General features: G+C 47.2%; 1 protein-coding gene across 2 annotated transcripts in view; it reads right to left on the bottom strand.

Moving 5' to 3' along the window:
- The window catches only part of CD2AP (CD2 associated protein), a 137,742-nt gene extending 121,041 nt beyond the window's left edge, over window positions 1-16,701 (bottom strand). For both annotated transcript variants that reach the window (XM_088467274.1, XM_088467275.1), the window contains exon 1: window positions 16,405-16,701. In XM_088467274.1, the coding sequence (XP_088323400.1) occupies window positions 16,405-16,408 (4 nt within the window). In that variant the 5' untranslated portion in view covers window positions 16,409-16,701. The remainder of the gene's footprint in view (window positions 1-16,404) is intronic.
- Window positions 16,702-19,694: the final 2,993 nt, after the last annotated feature.

Raw genomic sequence — 19,694 nt, 5'->3', positions numbered from 1 at the left:
CCTCTATGTTCAGGTTTCGCTAACACCACAGCCTGGGTTCATTACCAGCAAGACGTATCCTTATCTTTCTTAACCTTTGTCCTCTCAAATAGGTGTATGAATAGCATCACATGACCCGAGTAAATATAATTAACATCCACCTCACCCCTTTCCAAAGTCTAAGGTTTCTAGGTAAAATTAAAAAAAAACTAAAAAAAAAAACACATCACAGACAGTATCCTGAAAATCAGGTCAGTAATATAGGGATAATAATTCCAAAGTGATTAAAAGGTTCCTAAACTATGATTTATCTCATGCGCTAATCAGGGCTTTAGTCAGGTTTAGTCGCTCCACGCAGTCTATTTGGACGCAACGCGTAACACGTCATGGGCGCCAAAAGCAATGAAACATCGCCCCACAATCTCCCGTCAATAAAGTGACGAGAGTTCTGGCACGAAAAAAAAATTATTTAATTCCCATAAATGTTTCTCACTGTTGATAACCACAAGTTTAAATTTTGCTCTACTACTATGTTCTTTTAACCCAAAGCTAAAGGACGTCTGTGCATGCTGTTAGTCTCAGCAGTTCACTGTTAAAAAACAACAAAATAATAATAATAGTAGCAGTTTGAAGATGAACCATTTGTAACAGACACTTGCGGAACCTTAGGATTGTCTAGCCAGCCTTCTACCACCGGCAACTTATGCTGCCCATCCACTAGGCCATTAAACCTAGCAATTGAGCGATAACGACTGTCGTTATGGCTCAATCGCTTGGAAATCGTCCACAAATCGGGCAGTAAAATGACCTAAACGACCAGCGATGCACGATCCCGCTGGTCGTTGGAGTCGTCCTGTTTTGCCCGTTAATTAGTCGTTATTGGACATAGTTATCGTGCAATCGGTCCACGTTTTCAACAGCGGAACCACCAACACAAAGATTTAAATAAATATTTCAGCCCACTTTTATTAACTGCTTTGAAAATCGTTGGTCTATGGTCGTTGAACGATTTGTGAACGATTGCACAAAATGACCATGCACATGAACGATAACGATCATCAGGAATTGGTGAACGATTTGTGAAGATATTTTGATCTTTCAGGGACAAGTCTGCTAGTGGATGGGCAGGATAAGTGAAATGGGATTTACGTTAATGTTTGTAGTATAGTATAGAGGAAGCACCAGAGGCATTAAAGAAAAAAAAAAAAGGTGTAATGTGGTTCTTGTTGTTGAGTGTACTGTTAGATTTAAGCACCATAAGCATTAAAGTGGGAGGGGGGATAAAGTACTATTTTGGCGAGAGATCGTCTTCAAAATCCATTATGTGTTACCTTCTCTGCAACTGTTAAAGCTGTACAGGCAGGACCCAAACACAAGCTGGTCCAACCAGACTACCAGCAGCTCAGTGATTAGGTCACTGTCAGCAAAAATCTGTCAGCAAAGCATGATGGGAGATTTATATGTTTCAATAAATTTAAAGCGTCCACCAGTTATTTCCGTGAATATAATATATTTATATATATTTATTACACACACACACACACGTATATAAAGTTACCTTTCAATCAATAGCTGGAACTCACTACGTTTTAATGAAAACTTTGCAGAGCAGCTCAGCAGCCATTTAATTCAATTTATTTTTCTGTCTAACTTGTTCTAGACATGTGGAAGCCAATTGCTCATTGGCCACTGGGGTTCAGGGCAAATTGTGCACCTAAATGCAATATTCAGAATAATAAGCCCCGATATCCTCCTTAACCTTCGGTGAACTAGGTGGGGAGTGATATACCACAGCAAGATTTAAACGCCTATACCCATATTTAAAAACACTGCGCGCAAGTTGCTGTATCGTGTAGCTGCTGATGCGACCTTGCCAGTTTGCGTAGTAACAGCGGTTTAGTGTAACGAGAGCTAGCGCAGTGATGCACGTTTGTCAAATGCTTGTGGACATCTCACACATCACCTGCCTTGATGTCAGCCAAGAGCGATCTCATTAAGACTGAGCCGACTAAGTTTATTAGAAATTATTAAGGGAAGAATTGATGTTCTGACAGTCAGAATTACTGTGTAGTAAATGAGTATACTTATCATGAAGTATAGCATGGGGTATGAGGTACACCACAAGCTTCGCCTTGTAGACTTTTTTTTCCACCTGGTTCACGGAAAGTTAAATCTCTTGAGGCTAAATTGTTTACAGATAGATAACAGGTTGGTTTTAGGTAATTGCAGAACTTCTGCTACAAGTTTATGTTCCGCTAGGGCTACAATGACGCCTTATCCAATGTAACTAGTTGGATTTCTGTAAGACAGCATGACAGTGTGTTTGGGCCGCAAATGGACAATCAGGGACCAGATTAACCCGGAACTCTTTTAACAGTGTTCCACAAACCATATGCTCTCTTCTACCATAAACACTCCTTAATCTGTGCTCCAAATTCCTCTGTACTCCCCTCAATTTCCATCTCTAATACTGATAGCCTCACGGGTGCTACTCCCCCTCACACGTTCACCTTTGCAGGTGCTACTCCGCCCTGCCCAATCCCCTTCACGGGAGCTACTCCGACCCAAGCTCGTTCACCTTAGCAGGTGCTCCTCTACTATCCAGCCTTTGTGCTATCTATATACAGCAGTGCTCGAAGTGGCAATTTAGAGGTGGGGGTATGGAGATTGAATCTTCCCCCCCCCCATGGGCCCCTGCTTCCATATCACCCCATTGTAATTCTAAACCCCCCCTTCACACTTCTCCCTGCCTGCTCCCCTCTCACACCCTGCCCTTACTGATTCCCTCTCTCTTTCACCCCCTACAATAGCTAGCCTGCCTCTGTCTGCCCCTCTCTCTATTCCCTCTCTCACACCCTCCCCTCTCTAATTCCCTCTTGCCTGCGCTGCTGGAGTGGAGCCACCGGGATCCTCGGGTCTTCACTGCAGTTTATTTCGCACTGCTGCGAGCCAATGAGAAGCTGCCATTTGGCAGCCTCTCATTGGCTGGTGGCTGCGAGCCCTGCCATTGGCTGGCGGCCGCGAGTCCCATGATTGGCTGGCAGCCGCCCAGTGCGTGGTGCTTACAGAGCAGCCGGGACCAGGTACTTTGTTCCGGCTACATGTCAGCGCCTCCACATTGCCGCCGCTGTTCCAGCGCTGGGATCCCATACTGGATCCCAGCGCTGGTGCATTCTCTTCTACATCTAAAATGAAGTGGGGCCGGGAAGTGGCGGTATGTCATACCGCCGTATACCGCCCCACTTCGACCACGGATATACAGTATATATGATTGTTACGCGATTTGTACATGCTCTGAATTGTATAATAGGACTACCTACTCTAAGATGTTATACACACCCTGTCTTAATACGTAACTGTTTTTACATGAGGTGTACGTTCTCTTGTTATATTCTGTTTGTTTCCTTGACTGTTGGGCACTGCGGAACTGGTTCCGCCTTAGAAATAAACTTTGATGAGGGTTCTCCCAGCTCTGATAGAAGGTAAAATGTAAGTAATTCACTAAAAAAGAAAAAAAGGACCTCCTTACTGGGACAGCACTTGTACAGAAGAGAATATCAGTGTAACATCATATAAAGCACTGGACTTAAATAATTATATTGACCCGTTATATTACAATTAAAAAAAAATAAGAATTCAGGAAGTCTATCCCACAGAATAGTCTTTGTCTTGAAGTTACAGATATAAGGTATAACTGGATAGGGTCATAGCTTGTGTGTGTAACTCCGAGCGTTCTATTCAATTCATTCAACAGCACTGAATTACCAGCAATGGCATCTGAACTCAGAACCTGATTCAGACCTGCTCCCTAGGATGCGTGCGCTCGTAGCTGGGCGATTTTTGCATTCTGCGCATCACAGTGCACGTGCGCGAACCAGTGTGAGAGATAGTGAAACGTTCGCTCGCTGCACAGACAGCCCAGCAGAGTGAGTGACAGGAGAAGCCGTTTGTAGGTGTGACAGGGTTTGGCCATTAACAACGGGGGAGTGGAGGTGCGAATGCAGGCGTGCCTGAGCGTCTTAACGTTGTTTCAGACGCGCACATAATTAACAGGCAGCGTCGTAGTACACGTCACCTGGCTGTAATTCACAATGAAGTGATCGCAGTGCTTTCGGTAGGGTATAGTAATCCTCAAGCGCTGCGAATGCTTCCGATGGTACCTAATGTACAGATGGTTGCATACACTTCCTGGAGATGACGTGTGCAAGTGGGCGTCTTAAGACAGGCTGGTGGGCATCTGCATACACAAAGCGATCGCACGCCAAGATATAGTGGGTGTGTTTATGCCTTGCGATCGCCTGCCTTGCTGGGTGTGTGCTGGATTTGCATACGCTGGGTGCGAGCGTACACATCTAGCGAGCGGGTCTGAATCGAGCCCCCAGAACTCCAGAATTATGCAAAATAGAGAGGCCCAACTATTCCCCAGTCTCGTTCTATTACCGTCTTGTTTCCAATTATTAAGTTCAATGGAATATGCTGACAATATAGAAGTCTTTATATTCTACTATTCATAGTGTTCTGTTGGCCATGTATTTGATGTAGCTCAGTAATACACAGGACTTAACACATTTAAATATGGCGGGTGTAGCGTTTATAACTGCCTTCTTGAATAAGACTTCTTCAGCGCAGGTGATGTCATTATGACAAGCTGGGAGAACAGTCATCCAAATCATCATCAAGCATACACAATAAGGTACAATAACACTGATTGCATAAGTTGTTTAGCTACTCAGTCTCATTAAATTAGTGGAGAGCCTAGTGCTTGCTCTGACTGTTGGTTACAGGTGTTTGTGGGTAAGGGAACCATAATAATCTGCCAGCGTACATAACAAATGCACAATTGTTGGTCCAGCTACAAGAACACCTGCCAATGACACTAGTGACTATAGACGAGACAGCTTCTTCCAGACTCATGTGCAGGAAGTGGCTGCCATCTCCGGAGGTTTAACTGTTGACAGCAGAAACCTATAGTAGATCAGTCTTATAAAATCTGTCTCTGAATACTACGCCCGCACCTCTCTCTCTCTGTGGACAAGTTCTAAAGCCAGAAAAAAAAAAAAAAAGGTGTAAAGCAGGCTTCACAAGAGCAGCTCAAGTTGGCATGCTATGATGTTGGACAAACATGACCATTCAAGATCAGTCGACATCGATCAGCACCATGTACTGTATAGCCATCTACCAGGAAAAGAAGTTCCACGTTACATCTCGCTGTCCAGTCCACACACATAACGATGAGATGTTTGCTTGCAGCACACGGGGGAACTCACACTTGGCAACGTTGGCTCAAACTACCTGGTATGACCAAGTATAGAATTAAGCAGTGGGCGTTCAACTGTGGCCAATGGCAATTTAATGGCATTTAACGACTTTGGATATTCGTCCTGAGGGAGACACCTGTGGAAAAATGCTCGTTACAGCCCTGCACCTAAAGATTAAAAAAAAAAAAAAAATATAGAGTGGCATTTCCTCATTTACAAATATAGTAAAAAAAAAAAAAAAACATTCCAGAGGACACAAGTATGAGAAAGAGAGTGCAAAAATCCTTACTGCAAGGCAGCTGAGCCTCGACTTAAATCTGAAAGCTCAAAATCAGCCAGGACATAAAAAGGAACCCCATCACCGGCCATGCAAAAGTTGTGTTGTATATATTGAATTTTAATGTATGATTTCTCTGCCGTTATTCCTGCCCGCCATGGGATAGAGTTAGCATCCCGGGGGGTCGGGTTGCTGGCGGTCAGAATACCAGTGCTGAAATCCTGACACCAGGCGGAATACAGGCTCCAGAATCCCGACCGTCATTATTAGGGTTAGGAGACGGTTAGGTTTAAGGTTAGGCAGTAGGGGGCGGGGCTTAGTCAGGCTGTTATTGGGGCTAGGATACTAACCTAGTTGGGTCAGGATTCTGACTGTCGGGATGCCGCTGTTGGTATTGTGACCGTCGGCGTCCAGTACCCCAACCCCATCCACTGAGTCTAGCTTGATGGGGAAATTCAATTCAGAGTAACATGCTGCTGCACACATAAAAAGCCATTTATGGTAGTGCCGACATCACAATTCGTCCCTGACACTTCTGTGGAGCCGACTAATTGAATTGCTGTGTTAAGCGCCCAGCTTAACACAGCAATTCAATTGTCGCTCCGTTCGGGAGCGAGAGCCGCAGCCAGCAGCATTTCTACTGGTAACCTCCTGAGGTGCAGAGCAGAAATGTGCAAAAAGTCCTGGTTTTGGGCACCCAAACTGCTGTCTGGGTGCGCTAACCAGGACTTAAGATGGGTTTAAGTCTTTTTACACGGCTAAACTCCGCCTAATTGGGCGCAATGTGCGCAGAAATGCATGAGCGACCAAAAATCAACTGAATATTGCTCCCGATAACCCGTCACTATGGATGGAAAATAGGGCGCGATAAAAAGGGAGGTCAGGGACTGATGTTGGGTGGTGGGGCCGGGCGCACAGACAGCATTCCAATTTATCCCAAAGATGTTTGACTGAGTTGAGGTCAGGGCTTTGTGCAGGCCAGACAAGTTCTGTGATACCACACTTACGATAGACCTCTCTCTATGCATGTGGGCACGGTCATGCTGAAACAAGAATAGTCATTTCCCAAACTGTTGACACAAAGTTGGAAGTACACAATTCTCTGCATTGCCTGCTGTAGAATAAGGACGCCCCTTCACTGGAACTAAGAGGCCCTGGCCAAATCATGAAAGACATTATTCCTCCATTATTCCCCTGCCATCACAATTTACAGATGTTGGTAGGCCTACATATTTCAGGCAGGAAATGTTCTAGCATCCAACAAATCCAGACGATTTTGGCTTGCTTCAGCACTCGCCAGTCCCGTTCTATGGGCTTGTGCGCCATTCAGTTTCACCGTACACCACTGTAGATCTTAGACGTTTCCACAACACAGTAACAGAACTTACAGGTGACCATGGCACCTCCAGCAGGTCGGAAATCTGACCAGCTGGAAGGTGACACATCCTGTAACTTTGCCATGTTAAAAAGAGTCAACGCTATTCTTTTCTTAGTGTTCCCGCTAGGGTGTTGTAGCGAGGTGCCGCACCCTGCCCAATTTTAAAAAGCCAAAATGCACTCTGCCCTTATGATGGCGCCAGCCAACCGGATGGGAAAATTGTGGTGGAACAATCACCGCCAGGTGAATTGATGCCATGTTTTACCAGCTCCCCGCTATAACATGCGCATGGCATTTATTCACCATGAGGGGAGAGCTTAAGGGAAGCCCAGCACCAGTGTGACAAATTGGAGGTGTGTCACAAGGACACGCCCCCTTTTTGGGAGCACGCCAGTGCGCACAGAGGCCCCCTGCCAGACCCCGTGGTCTACCAGGAACTCTAGGCTATAATGGGTGCCATTGCCGGCACATGGTGGTCACTGCTTGCACATTGCCCCTAATTGGATCTACCCTATGAGAGAAGGATATTTATGTTTACAGACGTGAAGCTAGTGGGAACTACATATACATTGTTACCTCTAGTGACCAGTACAATTTAATAATCCAACACATAATATACTCACAATATCACCTCAATTATACCGCTTTCACATCGCAATACCGGGTCGCATATGGGATTTTGTCGTTCCTAGGTGCTACCCGACTGAGACCCCTTTCAGACTGGCGGCCCGACCCGGGTTATTGCCGGATCAATGGCGTCACCAAAGGCATGTTCCGAGCCCAGTACTTGGGGAGGCGATAATCTCCAAGCACCGGCTCTTCCTATGCTGTGAACGGGACCAGGGTCGCATCGACCCGGGTTACCCATTCACACTGCACAGCGAGCCAGGTTGAACACGTGTTCATTCAACCCAGCTCGTTACCTGGGTTGAAGTGTTCCAGGTCGCTCAACCCGGCTTATTTCAACTGGGCCCTTTCACACAGCACAGTAACCCGGGCTGCTGCGTGTTGATGTGCAATAACCTGGGCTATTTCTGGCAGTGTATTAGTGTGTAATGTACTATTCTATAAACAAACATCATGAAATACAGATGTGTCCAAATACACCTATCCACAAATCACTGTAAATAGCCCAGTTTCTCGTGACACGGATTCTGCAACTGAGCTGTGCCCTGTATCTTGCAGAGACCTTATCACAAAATGTGGGGGGGGGGTTTTGTATCTCTAATGCAACAAAATTACATTGCAGGGGTACCCTGGACACGGACATTGCATGCAGCTGCTGTGTGATACGCTAAACTATAAAGGCAAAAGACAAAAGTCCAACACAAGTGACCGCAGCAACGTTGTGCTTAATCTGCGACTTTATACCAATATCTTTGCAACAAAAGTATTAGGGGCCTATGTATTAATAATCGAGGAGCTGTGTAGTCCCACAGCAGCTGGAGGGATGCTTGTTGCCCACCCCTGGTTTACACCAGCTGAAGATGGAGTAAACTACCAGGAGCAAACTCTGAAAAGCTTGCTTTTTGTAGTGTGGTACACGGGGCTGAGATGGTAGTCCCCATTGATATAGCGTTCCCGCTAGGCTGTTTTAGCGGGGCGCGGTGCCCTGCCCTCCTTCTGGAGCCTGTGGGTGCCGTCTTCACCTGCGGGTCGCAGTATCCCGCGAGTGGGGAAATGTGCGGTGACCTGGTCACCGCCGGTGAATAGACGCCTGCCGCATCCGCCCGGCATCTATTCTTCCTGTCAGCAGTGCTTGGGGGCTGCCCCGGCGTGTCCGTAAAGTGCCGGGCACGCCCCCAAGAGTGACAAAAAGGGGACGCTCCTTATAGACACGACCCCTTGTCAATAGACACGCCCTCTTTTCGACGCGCGGCAGTGCCTTCTCTAGCTCCGGCACCCTGCCTGCCACCGGAGCTAGAGTGAACACTATTGATAGTAATTGGAACTTTGATCTGCAGTGCTAATTAGAACTCTGCCAGAGATTTCTGTGAAATCGCCTGCATTCTGCTATTAGTACATAGCAACAGTTCATAAACTTATGCCAAAACTGCAGTTTCTACATAATTACATAAGGAAAAAAAAAAAAAACAGCTTGATACATAGGCCCCTTGATCTAGTGAGCCAAGTACACTATAGGCGACTTTGTATGTGGCTACAATGCTATTAGGACGCAAAATTTTGGGGGGTGGGGGAAGTCAAGCCAGGCATCCTGTGCCACATAGTGCAAAAAGGATCAGTGTCATGGTGGGTATCCATTTAGCGATATTTGCAGGCGATTGCACGATAACGACATCGTTATCGTGCAATCGCTTGCAAATCGCGCAAGTATCTGGCACATTTAGGTCGGAAACGACCAGCGATGTGCGTGCCTGCTGGTCGTTTCCGACATCTATCGTCGCCCCTACAAATGCTGGTCAACCTGACGATCACATCAGGTTCATTCAGCATGTACGGGGATGATGGGAGTCCCGACACTGAACGTCCAGTGTAGGGACATCACAGACATAGAAACGACAGCACAATTACAATGTTGTAACCGTGCTGTCGTTTCTGTGTCGGTTAATGGATAGGCGCCTTAAGAGGACACATCTGTATCAGGTTTTCACCACAAAAAGTTTGAGTTAAGCTTGAGCCAGGCAATAGATGTTTCACTCTCAGCGTAGTAAAATGAATGCACAAAAGTGTAAACTCCCAAGTGTAAAGTTCCGGCAGGTGACTGTAGGAATAAGGTGGGAGAAGAACCAGAGGGTCTCAGCCCGCATACCTGTCCTCCGCAGCAATCAGGGATGCATTACACATTCCACCTGGTGCCATTGAGTCACCACAAGCCTTTTACAGATTAGGTAGCGAGGAGAGTGCAATGAAGGGAGGTAGCACATTCTTGCTACTGCCGAAGGGGGTCAGCAGGTAATCAATCACAAAGAGCAAAGCAGAGTGACTTGTTTCAAAAAGAAACAATATACTCGTATTAGCTTGATTGTACCTTGCACTGAAGCAACAAGTACGTAGCACTTCCGACCATGCAGCTCAGCTGCAGCTAAAGCGGGCAAGGGATCAGGGCACAAAATAGCGCATTTATGGGATACATTTTTAATGGAATTCTACTGGCATTTACTGCAACCAAAATAAGTCCCACAGTATTACATAAAGGAGAAAAAAAAATTAAGTCTGCAACATATATTAAAAGTACAATTAATTTCTATTGAGTAAATAAGTAACTACTGGTATCAATATGTAGAGCTAGAAATATCATACAACATGCTCCCATGATAATTAGGGGATTATATCAAAAAGTGCTTCCTCATATACAACAGGATTCTAAGTAAACCTACTTCATGGGTTGGATATGAGATCCTGGCGGTCACCCATAAGGAAAGAAGGTAAGACTAATGGTGCATACACACGGTCAGATTTTTACTTCAGATATGAACGATAACGATTTAAAAATCGTTCAGTCGTTCATATCTGAAGGAAAATCTGACATATCTGACATGCCTGAACGATGGACGATCAACGATGCGCGTTTCCGTTTGTCAGATAAAGATATCTGACATCTGATGTGTTTGCAGTCAGACTTGGACGATTCCATTCATTTTAATGCAGTCAAAAATCGTTCAATCGTTCACATCGTTCAAAACTTTGGTAAAATCGTTCATCTGACAAGTCTGACAAATCTGACCGTGTGTATGCTCCATAACCCTTACCCCTACCTCTAACCCCCCCTCCCTAGTGCCTAAAACTAACCTCCGCCTCCCTAAACCTAACATTCCCTCCCGGTGCCTAAACCTAACCTCCCCCCTTAGTGCCTAACCCTCCCCATAGTGCCTAACCCTAACCCCGGTACTCTAACCCTCCCCCTAATGCCTGATACTTACCTTCGGGATGCCGGTGGTCGAGATTCTGGTGCCGGGATCCCGACGCCGTCGGGATTTCGACCGTCGGCATCCCGCACACCGAGATGCTGACTACATTTCCTACTTTATATTTAACTTGTATATTACTATAATTCCATTCCTTGATCTAAGGCGGTAATAGGCAATCTGATACCCTTCAGAAGCCGCATCGGACGGCCCACTAACCTTCAAAAAGGGCTGCGCATTACTCTTAAATTGGGTAAACACTATACGATATATCATTCGGATGCGCATCAGAACAATATATCGTGCATATCGTATAGTCGCTCAGCTCTAGTGGGGGGGGGTCTAACCCTAAGTCCCCCCGGGGGTCCCTAAACCTAACCCATCCCCGGGCTAAGTGTTGTACTTACCCCGCACGCGACGATCAGGATGGTGGGGATCGGTCTTCCGGCGTCGGGATTAAGAAAGGTGTCGGTATTTTGACGCCTATCTTAAGTCCCGTGTCAGGCAGGTAGTGTTGGGGTTTAGACCGGCGGCATTGTGTCCTCCTTTCTATTATCCCGCACAGCTAATATTCCGTCTTAAGTGGTGACCATATAATTAATAAGTACCGGGGTTCTGTCCAATATCAGCCTTACTATATGAAGCGTCGGAGCTGTGGGGACACTTTTGAGGGGGGGGGGGGGGAAATTGAAAGCTTAAACATAACTTTTTAAAAGGAAATATATTCGCTTTCAAAAAATTCATTTTTGGGCCAAACAAAATGGAACCTGTGAGCCTTAGTTTAGAAGATACAGCAATAACCAAATTGTTTAGCTTTGGTCCCCATCATAACATACATTTATATGCAGCTGTAAGACAGTCTCCTCCTCTCTAGGGCGGCTACAAGGACTCAGACAGCAGGGGATGCAATCAGGCTGCAGGCAGACAGCTAATGATGTCACAGGGGAGAAGCTGTACTTATTGCTGCTATCAGATGCAGGTATACAACTTCTAATAACAGGTCTAGTTTGTTGCCACAATCATTACACACAGATCTGTTATGTATGTCACAACGGGCTGCCCATCTCTCAGTGGAACGGCACTTAAAGAAGATACAAAGACCAGAAAACCAATAATGGGATTCACAGAGGCATCCAAAATAATACACAAACACAATTGGCCTAATATTAGACTTGTGACAATTTTTTTTTTTTTAAAGACGAAAGTAACATTAAACCAAGCTGCAACTTAGAACTCAAGTCAGATAAGGTTTATTTAGTACAACAGTGTCGGACTGGAGCACGAAGGGCCCATTGGGGGAATGCAATGATAGGGCCCCATACTTAGGGGTGTGGCTAGCCTTCAGAGGGGGTGTGGCCAGCCTCCACAGAGATTAGTAACATCAATGCATTGTAGAGAATACACCATAGTCCTTTGCAGTATAATGTAACATATGTGCAATGGAGAACTCAAGTGCATAGTCCAGAACCTGATCCCTAGAAAGGGGGGGCCCATCGGGGGTTTCCCTTGTGGGCCAGTCCGACTCTGACAACAAATTATTTTATGCAGCTTTTCTTGATAAACATATGGCTGTTTTCCTATATATGAGAAGTGCATGCTATACATACAGTATGTCACCCTAGCAGAATTGGTGGCAGATCAAACTCATTAACTCATTCAAACCCGAATATCCAAAATGATTGATTGCGATCTGAAATTTCATGAGAGATTTTACCTTTTAACTTATGTGACTCGGTGAATGCAGAAAGACATTAAGCAACTCTAGCAGTTTAAACAGGTTTTATTATATGTAACAATCAGGACCTGCAGATCAATCTGTAGGCAGTGTCATAAATGGGCTTTTTCTAAATTGGGAGCAAAGAAAGAGCAAGAAACTTCGCACCCGGAAAACAGACCATGCTGCAATACACGGGGTGCAAATACATTTATTATTATTTTTGCATGCAGGGTAAATATTTCCTGCTTTTGCATATTGCCCACAAATGCTGGACAGCTTTATTTTTACACTGCAATTTGGATCTGAGTTTGGACAGACCCCTCCCAAATAGAAATCTCTGCACATTTTACATCTACCCCACCTATAGTGCAACATGGTTTTGCCATGGTGCAAAGTTCCTTTTTTTTTGTTGTTTGTTTTGCTCCCAACACAGAATGAACCCCCAAAATGTGCAGGTCACCAAGGAGGAGTAAACTATTAAACCAGGTACAAGGTAAAGACTGTCGCTAAATACAGAAGAGGAAAAGTCCTAATATCCAGCGATCTAGTGGTAAGGAGGTGCATCATAATCCAATGTTTCACTGGTAAACATAATCCCTGACTTCAGACAGCTGCCTATTGAGGAAACACACACACAAACAGCCATGGAACCAAAGACGTGTTGTGCAAATACATGTTAAAAAAACAAAAAGGCAGAACCCAAGACAATACTTCTAATCCAAGCCACAAGCAGGAATCTGGGGAACCAGACACATTAACACCACATTCTTCTACCGCTTCCTGCTAATCATTGCATAAAATCGCCCTGATCTGTGTGTTATTGTACAGGCTTGTCTTTTATCTCTTGTTCCATCCTGCCAACATTCACTCTAATGCTCATAAGGTTCCCCAGCCATAATGGCTATAATTGACGTAAATATGTTTTAGTGAAAAGTAGTAGAAAGAAAACAAAACAAAAAAACATTTAGGGCGGAATTCAATTGTTTTAGCGCGCCCGGTCTCCTGTCTAAAGTGACGGGAGATCGCGAGGCGCTATTAAATTGATGCCGCTAATCGCACCCATAGAGGTCGGGTTTAGCCGCATAAAACATGGGGGTGCGAGCTGAAATGCTGGTGCTGGCAACAATTGAATAGCTCCGTCAGGCGCGAGGGGCGGGCAGCTGTTGGTGAAAAGAATTAAATTGCTCCCTTAGTACACCAACTGCAACAGTGATTCCACTCTGTAATACAGGGGTGTGGAACCTCTTTTCTACTGAGGGCCAGTTTGATATACAGCATATAACATTATTCACGAGCCGATGCAGGCCACGCCCCCTCCGTGTGATGCCGTACAGGGGTGTAGCCACAATCACCGATGATTACAGCAATGCCCAGAGCATCCTCAGGATTCTCCAGGGAGCTGTAAGGGCAGCGGTGTGACCATCTGAAGTCTCCTAAGGGTGCTCCATGCGCACTGCTGCATAGATTCTGGCTGCAGGGTGCCATTCTAGGCCAGATGAGGCTAGCAGAAATAAGCTCAGAGGGCCAGATCAAGTGATTCCGCAGACATTCCCATCCCTCCTGTTAATAGAAGGCTGACTGGATGGCATCACAGCGCCACGTTTCTTCTTGCTGTTGAAATCAGGGCACCAGACTGTAAACAAGGACAGGAAGGGAAACTCTACCAGAATAGAAATGCCCCAAATTATTTATGTATTTCAAAGAGCATACTACCTACAAAAATATATACCGCAGTGTAGCACTGAATGGTTAATATAAAAGTACAACTTACCTACCGAAGTCATATTTGGGTGAATAGGTCAGTTATAAAAGTCTTCATACATGCGGCAATTCTGCAGCACATGTAGGTCCTATTAGATCTAATGGGCTGCAGACAACAAAACGTCTGGGCCCTCAATGTTCCCCGGTTTCAACCAGCATCTCATTAGAAGCTTTAGGAGGTCGACCATGGTGGCAGGAAAACTTAAAGGGAAATGTATGCACCTGATGGTGTGTGGGGTCTTCCGACCCTGTTACCTGTGCGCCACCCATGGGCAGCTTTGGAGTAACATAAGACTGACACATTCAGTCTATCCCACGGTGACAGGTTGACACATGGAAGCAACTGAGATCTGAATACACTGCATGCAACATTTCATGTCATCGTATGACAGCGGGACAGAGATCACCCCTTTACTTCAACCCATCACCAGAACCAGTCTGAACTTTCCTAGCTGGCAAAGAGATCGCCCAAGGCCAACGGCGATTCCATAGAATGCATCTACTACCTATTTAAACTGCATCGGTACAGGGATATGAAGCTCCCCCAATCAGTGTCATTCACTTTTCAGTACTTTGGTTTCAAGTACTTGGCAAGAAGAACTATTGGCAGTGGGGATTTAATAACAGTAAAAGAAGGAAAATTGGAGTAAGGGCAAATATACGTGCCCATCGCAGTGTCCTCCTTCCCCCAATCCCCCTCCCCCACACTGGTTCTGACATACTTTTATAGACAGTTTTCTAAATATATCCGATAGTCAAGTTAACATTGAAACACAATCTGAATGAGGTATTCACTCCCATCTCATCAATTCATATACTCAGGCAATCGGATTGGTTGCAGACAATGATCGGCGACAACTGGCGGATCTGGGAATGTTAACATATAAATAATCCTGACTCGCCATTCTGACCATTTTAGGGTCGGGATCGGAGACTCAAGATTGTGCCACATATCGAATATCTCCAATTCCGCAGTCAGCAGAACGAGGAATTGCGCCAATCAGTCGCTGATGTATGGGTTCCATTCGCGGCCGATATGTGCACAGCAATTGATTGAACAGCGCAAGTTCTCCCTTGCACCTCTATGGATGCAAGAGAAAAGTTGTGATGCCGGCGGCCGTGACTGGAACAGCACATTTGCACTCATTACGCAAAATTTAATTGTCCCCTAGAAATATGTAACTGGCAATCCACTTAGCCCATAGAGGTGTGCAGGAAAACTGGCGACGTTGATGCCTACTGTCATAGGCCAATGTGTTTGCAACCAAACAACCCATGATGCTCAGCGGCACATTGAGTTTAATCGAATCAGCCCCATAATGTCTTTTGATATCGCAAGGGGTTCTAGCATCCGAGGATATTAGTAACTGTACAGATCTCCCTGTAAAACATACAGTGACCATAGGCATCTGCCTCAGGTGCTCTGCATGGGTGACTTACAGGAAATAGTCTGAACCAATACAGTCGACTGTGCCAGGTGTCAGCAACACACTAGGGGCTCATCCAATTAGGTGCAAAGGGGGTGAATTGCTGATGCAACGGCACAGAAACGCCCCCCACATCTTACCATGGATTCACACATTTTTGCACTCTGCTGCCAATAGAAACGTGCGAGTCTAGAGGTACCGTAAGTGCAGCATATAGCCGGGCCATGCAGTAAGCACTTTAGTAATTTGCACCTAATTGGATCTAAATTATATATAATAGATAGAGATGTCCTTCTACATCTTTGCTGCGTACGCAAGTTGCGTCATGTATGGCGTGCGCCTGCGAGCAGATATGTGCACTGCGTTTGCTCCCGCGACTCATAGGAATGCATGGTGTGATCGCAGTGCACGCCATATCGTACGCTGCTGCGGGTAATCGCATGGCGCGATGCGTGCGCAGATTTGTAGCGCGATCTGCAAGGATGTAAGAAGACACACACATATATATATATATATATATATACACACACACACACACACACACAGGATTATGTAAGTGCATTTAGAACAGGATACAATAAATGACTCAGTAACAGGGGAATGGCTCTGACAGTACAGTGGAAGTTGGGGTCCCTTGTGTATCAGTGACAGAGTAGGGTAACACTCCCCACCCCGCGCTCAGGTATGTGTCACAACTCCCCCCCACCCCTAACTACAGGCCCTGGTGCCCGGGTTACTCACCCATGCTGCCCGGGAAGGGGAGTCACTCTCCGGCCTCTCACTCCCCCTCACGTCCGCTGCCACTGACGGCGCTGTCAGCCCATCCACTCCGCCCGACGCTGTGCTCCTCTGCCCGCGCCCCTTCCTCTCTCCCGGCTCCCTCCGTCCCGACTCCCGACTACTGCCGACACCCGAGCGCCCAGCCGCCGCAGCCAGACCACAGTGCCACGTGACCCGCGCCGGCCAATCAGCCGCCTCCCCCTATCCCGGCTCTATCCCAGCGCTACTTCCCGGAGACTGAGCAGTAGGGAGAGAGAGAGGGTGAGTCCGGCGGCTGTTACCAGGTGTGCTGACGTCACCCGTCCTCCCCGCCCCTCACTTACTTACACAGCACCACCACCAGCACAGCAGTCCCAGTCCCATATACACACAGCAGCCAGCACCAGTCCCAGTCTCATACACACAGCAGCCAGTCCCAGTCTCACATACACACAACAGCCAGTACCTCCTCCACCAGTCCCAGTCTCATACACACAGTAGCCAGTCCCAGTCTCACACACTCAGTCACCCAGTCTCCCAGTGAGTCTCCAGCCTCCTCCCAGTCCCTGCCACAATCCAAACCTACTACCAGTCCCAGCCTCAGTCTCCCAGTCCCTGCTTCCAGGGGTGTAACTAGGTATTTGAAGGCGCAATACCAAAAGTTTGTAAGGGCCCTGTGTACCACCATTGGTATCCCTGCCTGAATCCCCACACCAGTCAGAATCCCGGCGCCAGCATCCCAACCAGGGGCGTATCTATAATGGGTGTAGGGTGTGCGGGGAACACGGGCCCCTGGGTCCAGGGGGGCCCCGCATCGCACACCCTGCACCCATAATATTACTTACCTCTCCGGAGTCCCACGTCGGCGCGGGGGTCATGGCGCTGTAAAACAACTGGAAAATGGCCGTGATGTTGTTTGCGCATGCGCAGTACAGGGAAAATGGCCGCCGCGGCCATTTTCCCGGTGACCTGTGCATACACTAGACTCTGGGCACACTCTAGTGCCCAAAGTCTATAACGCCGGCGCTGGCCGCGCACAGCTCAGTGCGCTGCCTGCCACCGGCGGAGGGGGCCTGTGTCGGAGACTGCACACGGGCCCCCTCCTCTCTAGAAACGCCCCTGATCCCAATGGTAAGTATTGGGGTTAGGGGTAGGGTTTGGCTTAGGGCAGTGGTTCCGAAACTTTCTCAGTTTGAGGCATCCTCACGGACTCCATCATTTTTTTTCAATGCACCCCTAAGCCAAAATAATTACAGAGCAGTCCCCTTTTTTGAAGCAGTTGGTTCAAAATAACGTTATAAGTATTTAAAAAAAGAAAGCAAAAAACTGTTATTCTTACTTAGTGCCCCCCCCTCCCCGTCTCTCTCCCATTGCCCCTCCATGTCTCCCCCTTTGCCCCCTCCATGGGAGCGATTCAATTCAGCATGATGTTTGGTTGGTCTAAAGGATTTAATCTCGCACATTCCTGTGGGTGCGAGAAGAAATCCGACAAAAGTGCCGGCCGCGAGGCTGTTTCCCGGCTTTGTGCGGTGCCAATAGCCCCACGGCCCACACTTTAGTCGGAGAATGACGGTTCTCGCGACTAGACACCCGGGTTAACTCGCAAGAACTGGCATTCTCTGACTTTACAGCGCACTGAATTGAATAGCTCTGGGAGCTCCCTCCCGAATTGAATTGCGGCCCATGTATCTCTCTTTACCCCCTCCATGTGTCTCCAGTTTTCCTTTGCAGCCCCCTCTGTGTCTCCAGTATCCTTTTGCAGCCCCCTCTCCCACCCCTATAGTTCCCTATGAGGCCCCCTCCCTACAGAACACTGTGGCACTCAACACTATGTGCTTCCCCCCTCCGCTCACCAACCCGACCCTCTCCACTATAGTTCCCCATGCGGCCCCCTCCCATAGTATAGCTATTTCTCATTGCTGCCCCCCCTTCCCATTACTTACTTTTAGTAGTGACGATCACCAGCGCCGAGTCCTCAGATCAGCCAGGAACCCTTTCAGCATCAGGCAGCCTCTTTGCCTGGTGCTTACCACTGACAGCTTAAGCACACTCTTGCATTCTACAATTCCCCCGCTCTGCTCACCTCACCTCCTCGATCCTCTTCCGCCATGAAAAAAAAGAAAAATCAGGCAGCCTCATTAGTCTACTGGCTGCGGAACCCCAGGGAGCAGCGGCGCACAGATTGGGTACTGCAGGGTTAGGGTACTTACTGATATTTTAGCCGTCAGGATTCTCAGCGCCGGGGTCCTGAGCATCGGGATCCCATACCCAACCCATACCACCCAATTGTGAAAAATGTATAGAACACATAACTTTCACAAGGAAGATACCCCCTTCAGCTCTCCCCATAGCAGCTGCACCCCTTGCACCTCTGGTAGTTATGCCCATGCCTGCACCAGTCTCCCAGTCGCAACCTCCCAGTCCCTGCACTAGTCTCCCAGTCACTGCACCAGTCTCCCAGTCCCTGCAGTGATGGAGACGGCATCTCGGCGTGCGAAGGTAAGTATCGGGGTGTTAGGGGGAGGTTAGGTAGGGTAGTTAGGGTTAGGTATTGGGGATGTAGTGTTAGGATTAGGGTGCGGGGGGTGGGAGATTAGGTTTAGGCACTAGGGGGGAGGTTAGGTTTAGGCACCGAGGAGGGTGTGTTACGTTTAAGGTGCGGGGAGGGGGAGGTTAGGTTTAGGCACTAGGGGGGGGGGTTAGGTTTAGGAACCGGGGAGGGAGTGTTAGGTTTAAGGAGCGGGGTTGGGGAGGTTAGGTTTAGGCCCTAGGGGGGGGAGGTTAGGGTTAGGCATCGGGGAGGGTCAGGGTTAGAAAAATACTTACTGCTGTTCTCTATGGGTGTTGAGATTCTAGCTGTCAGGATCCCGCTATCGGTATTCTGAACAGCGCCATCCAGACAGCCAGAATTTCATACCCAACCCTCCCTTCATACTCCCAGTCACTGCAACAGTCTCCCAGTCCCAGCAGCACAGTGCCCTAGACTCAGCCTGTTAAGTCAACTAGCAATTGTTGGTATTTTCTTTTTAACTGGACTTGTTCCATTAAAATAAAGTTTGCACAAAGGCAGAAAGAGAGATGAATGTTTCCCCGCTGGCTGCCTGATAATGATAAGTCTCCATTACTCTCACATTGCCATTACTTGTCTGTTTACCCTAACACAGGTGCTGGCCTGGGCGTGCCAGTGTGCACAGCTGGCATATGTGTGACGTATAAGTGGCCTGGAAGTCTGGCTTATAGTGTCTGCTTCCAAACACCTCGTGCCTTGATAA

The sequence above is a fragment of the Taudactylus pleione genome, unplaced genomic scaffold, assembly GCF_031769625.1.
Source record: "Taudactylus pleione unplaced genomic scaffold, aTauple2 ptg000070l, whole genome shotgun sequence".
Taxonomy (NCBI): Eukaryota; Metazoa; Chordata; class Amphibia; order Anura; family Myobatrachidae; genus Taudactylus; species Taudactylus pleione.
The sequence above is the reverse complement of the archived record's forward strand: the minus strand, read 5'-3'. Positions and strand labels throughout refer to the sequence as shown.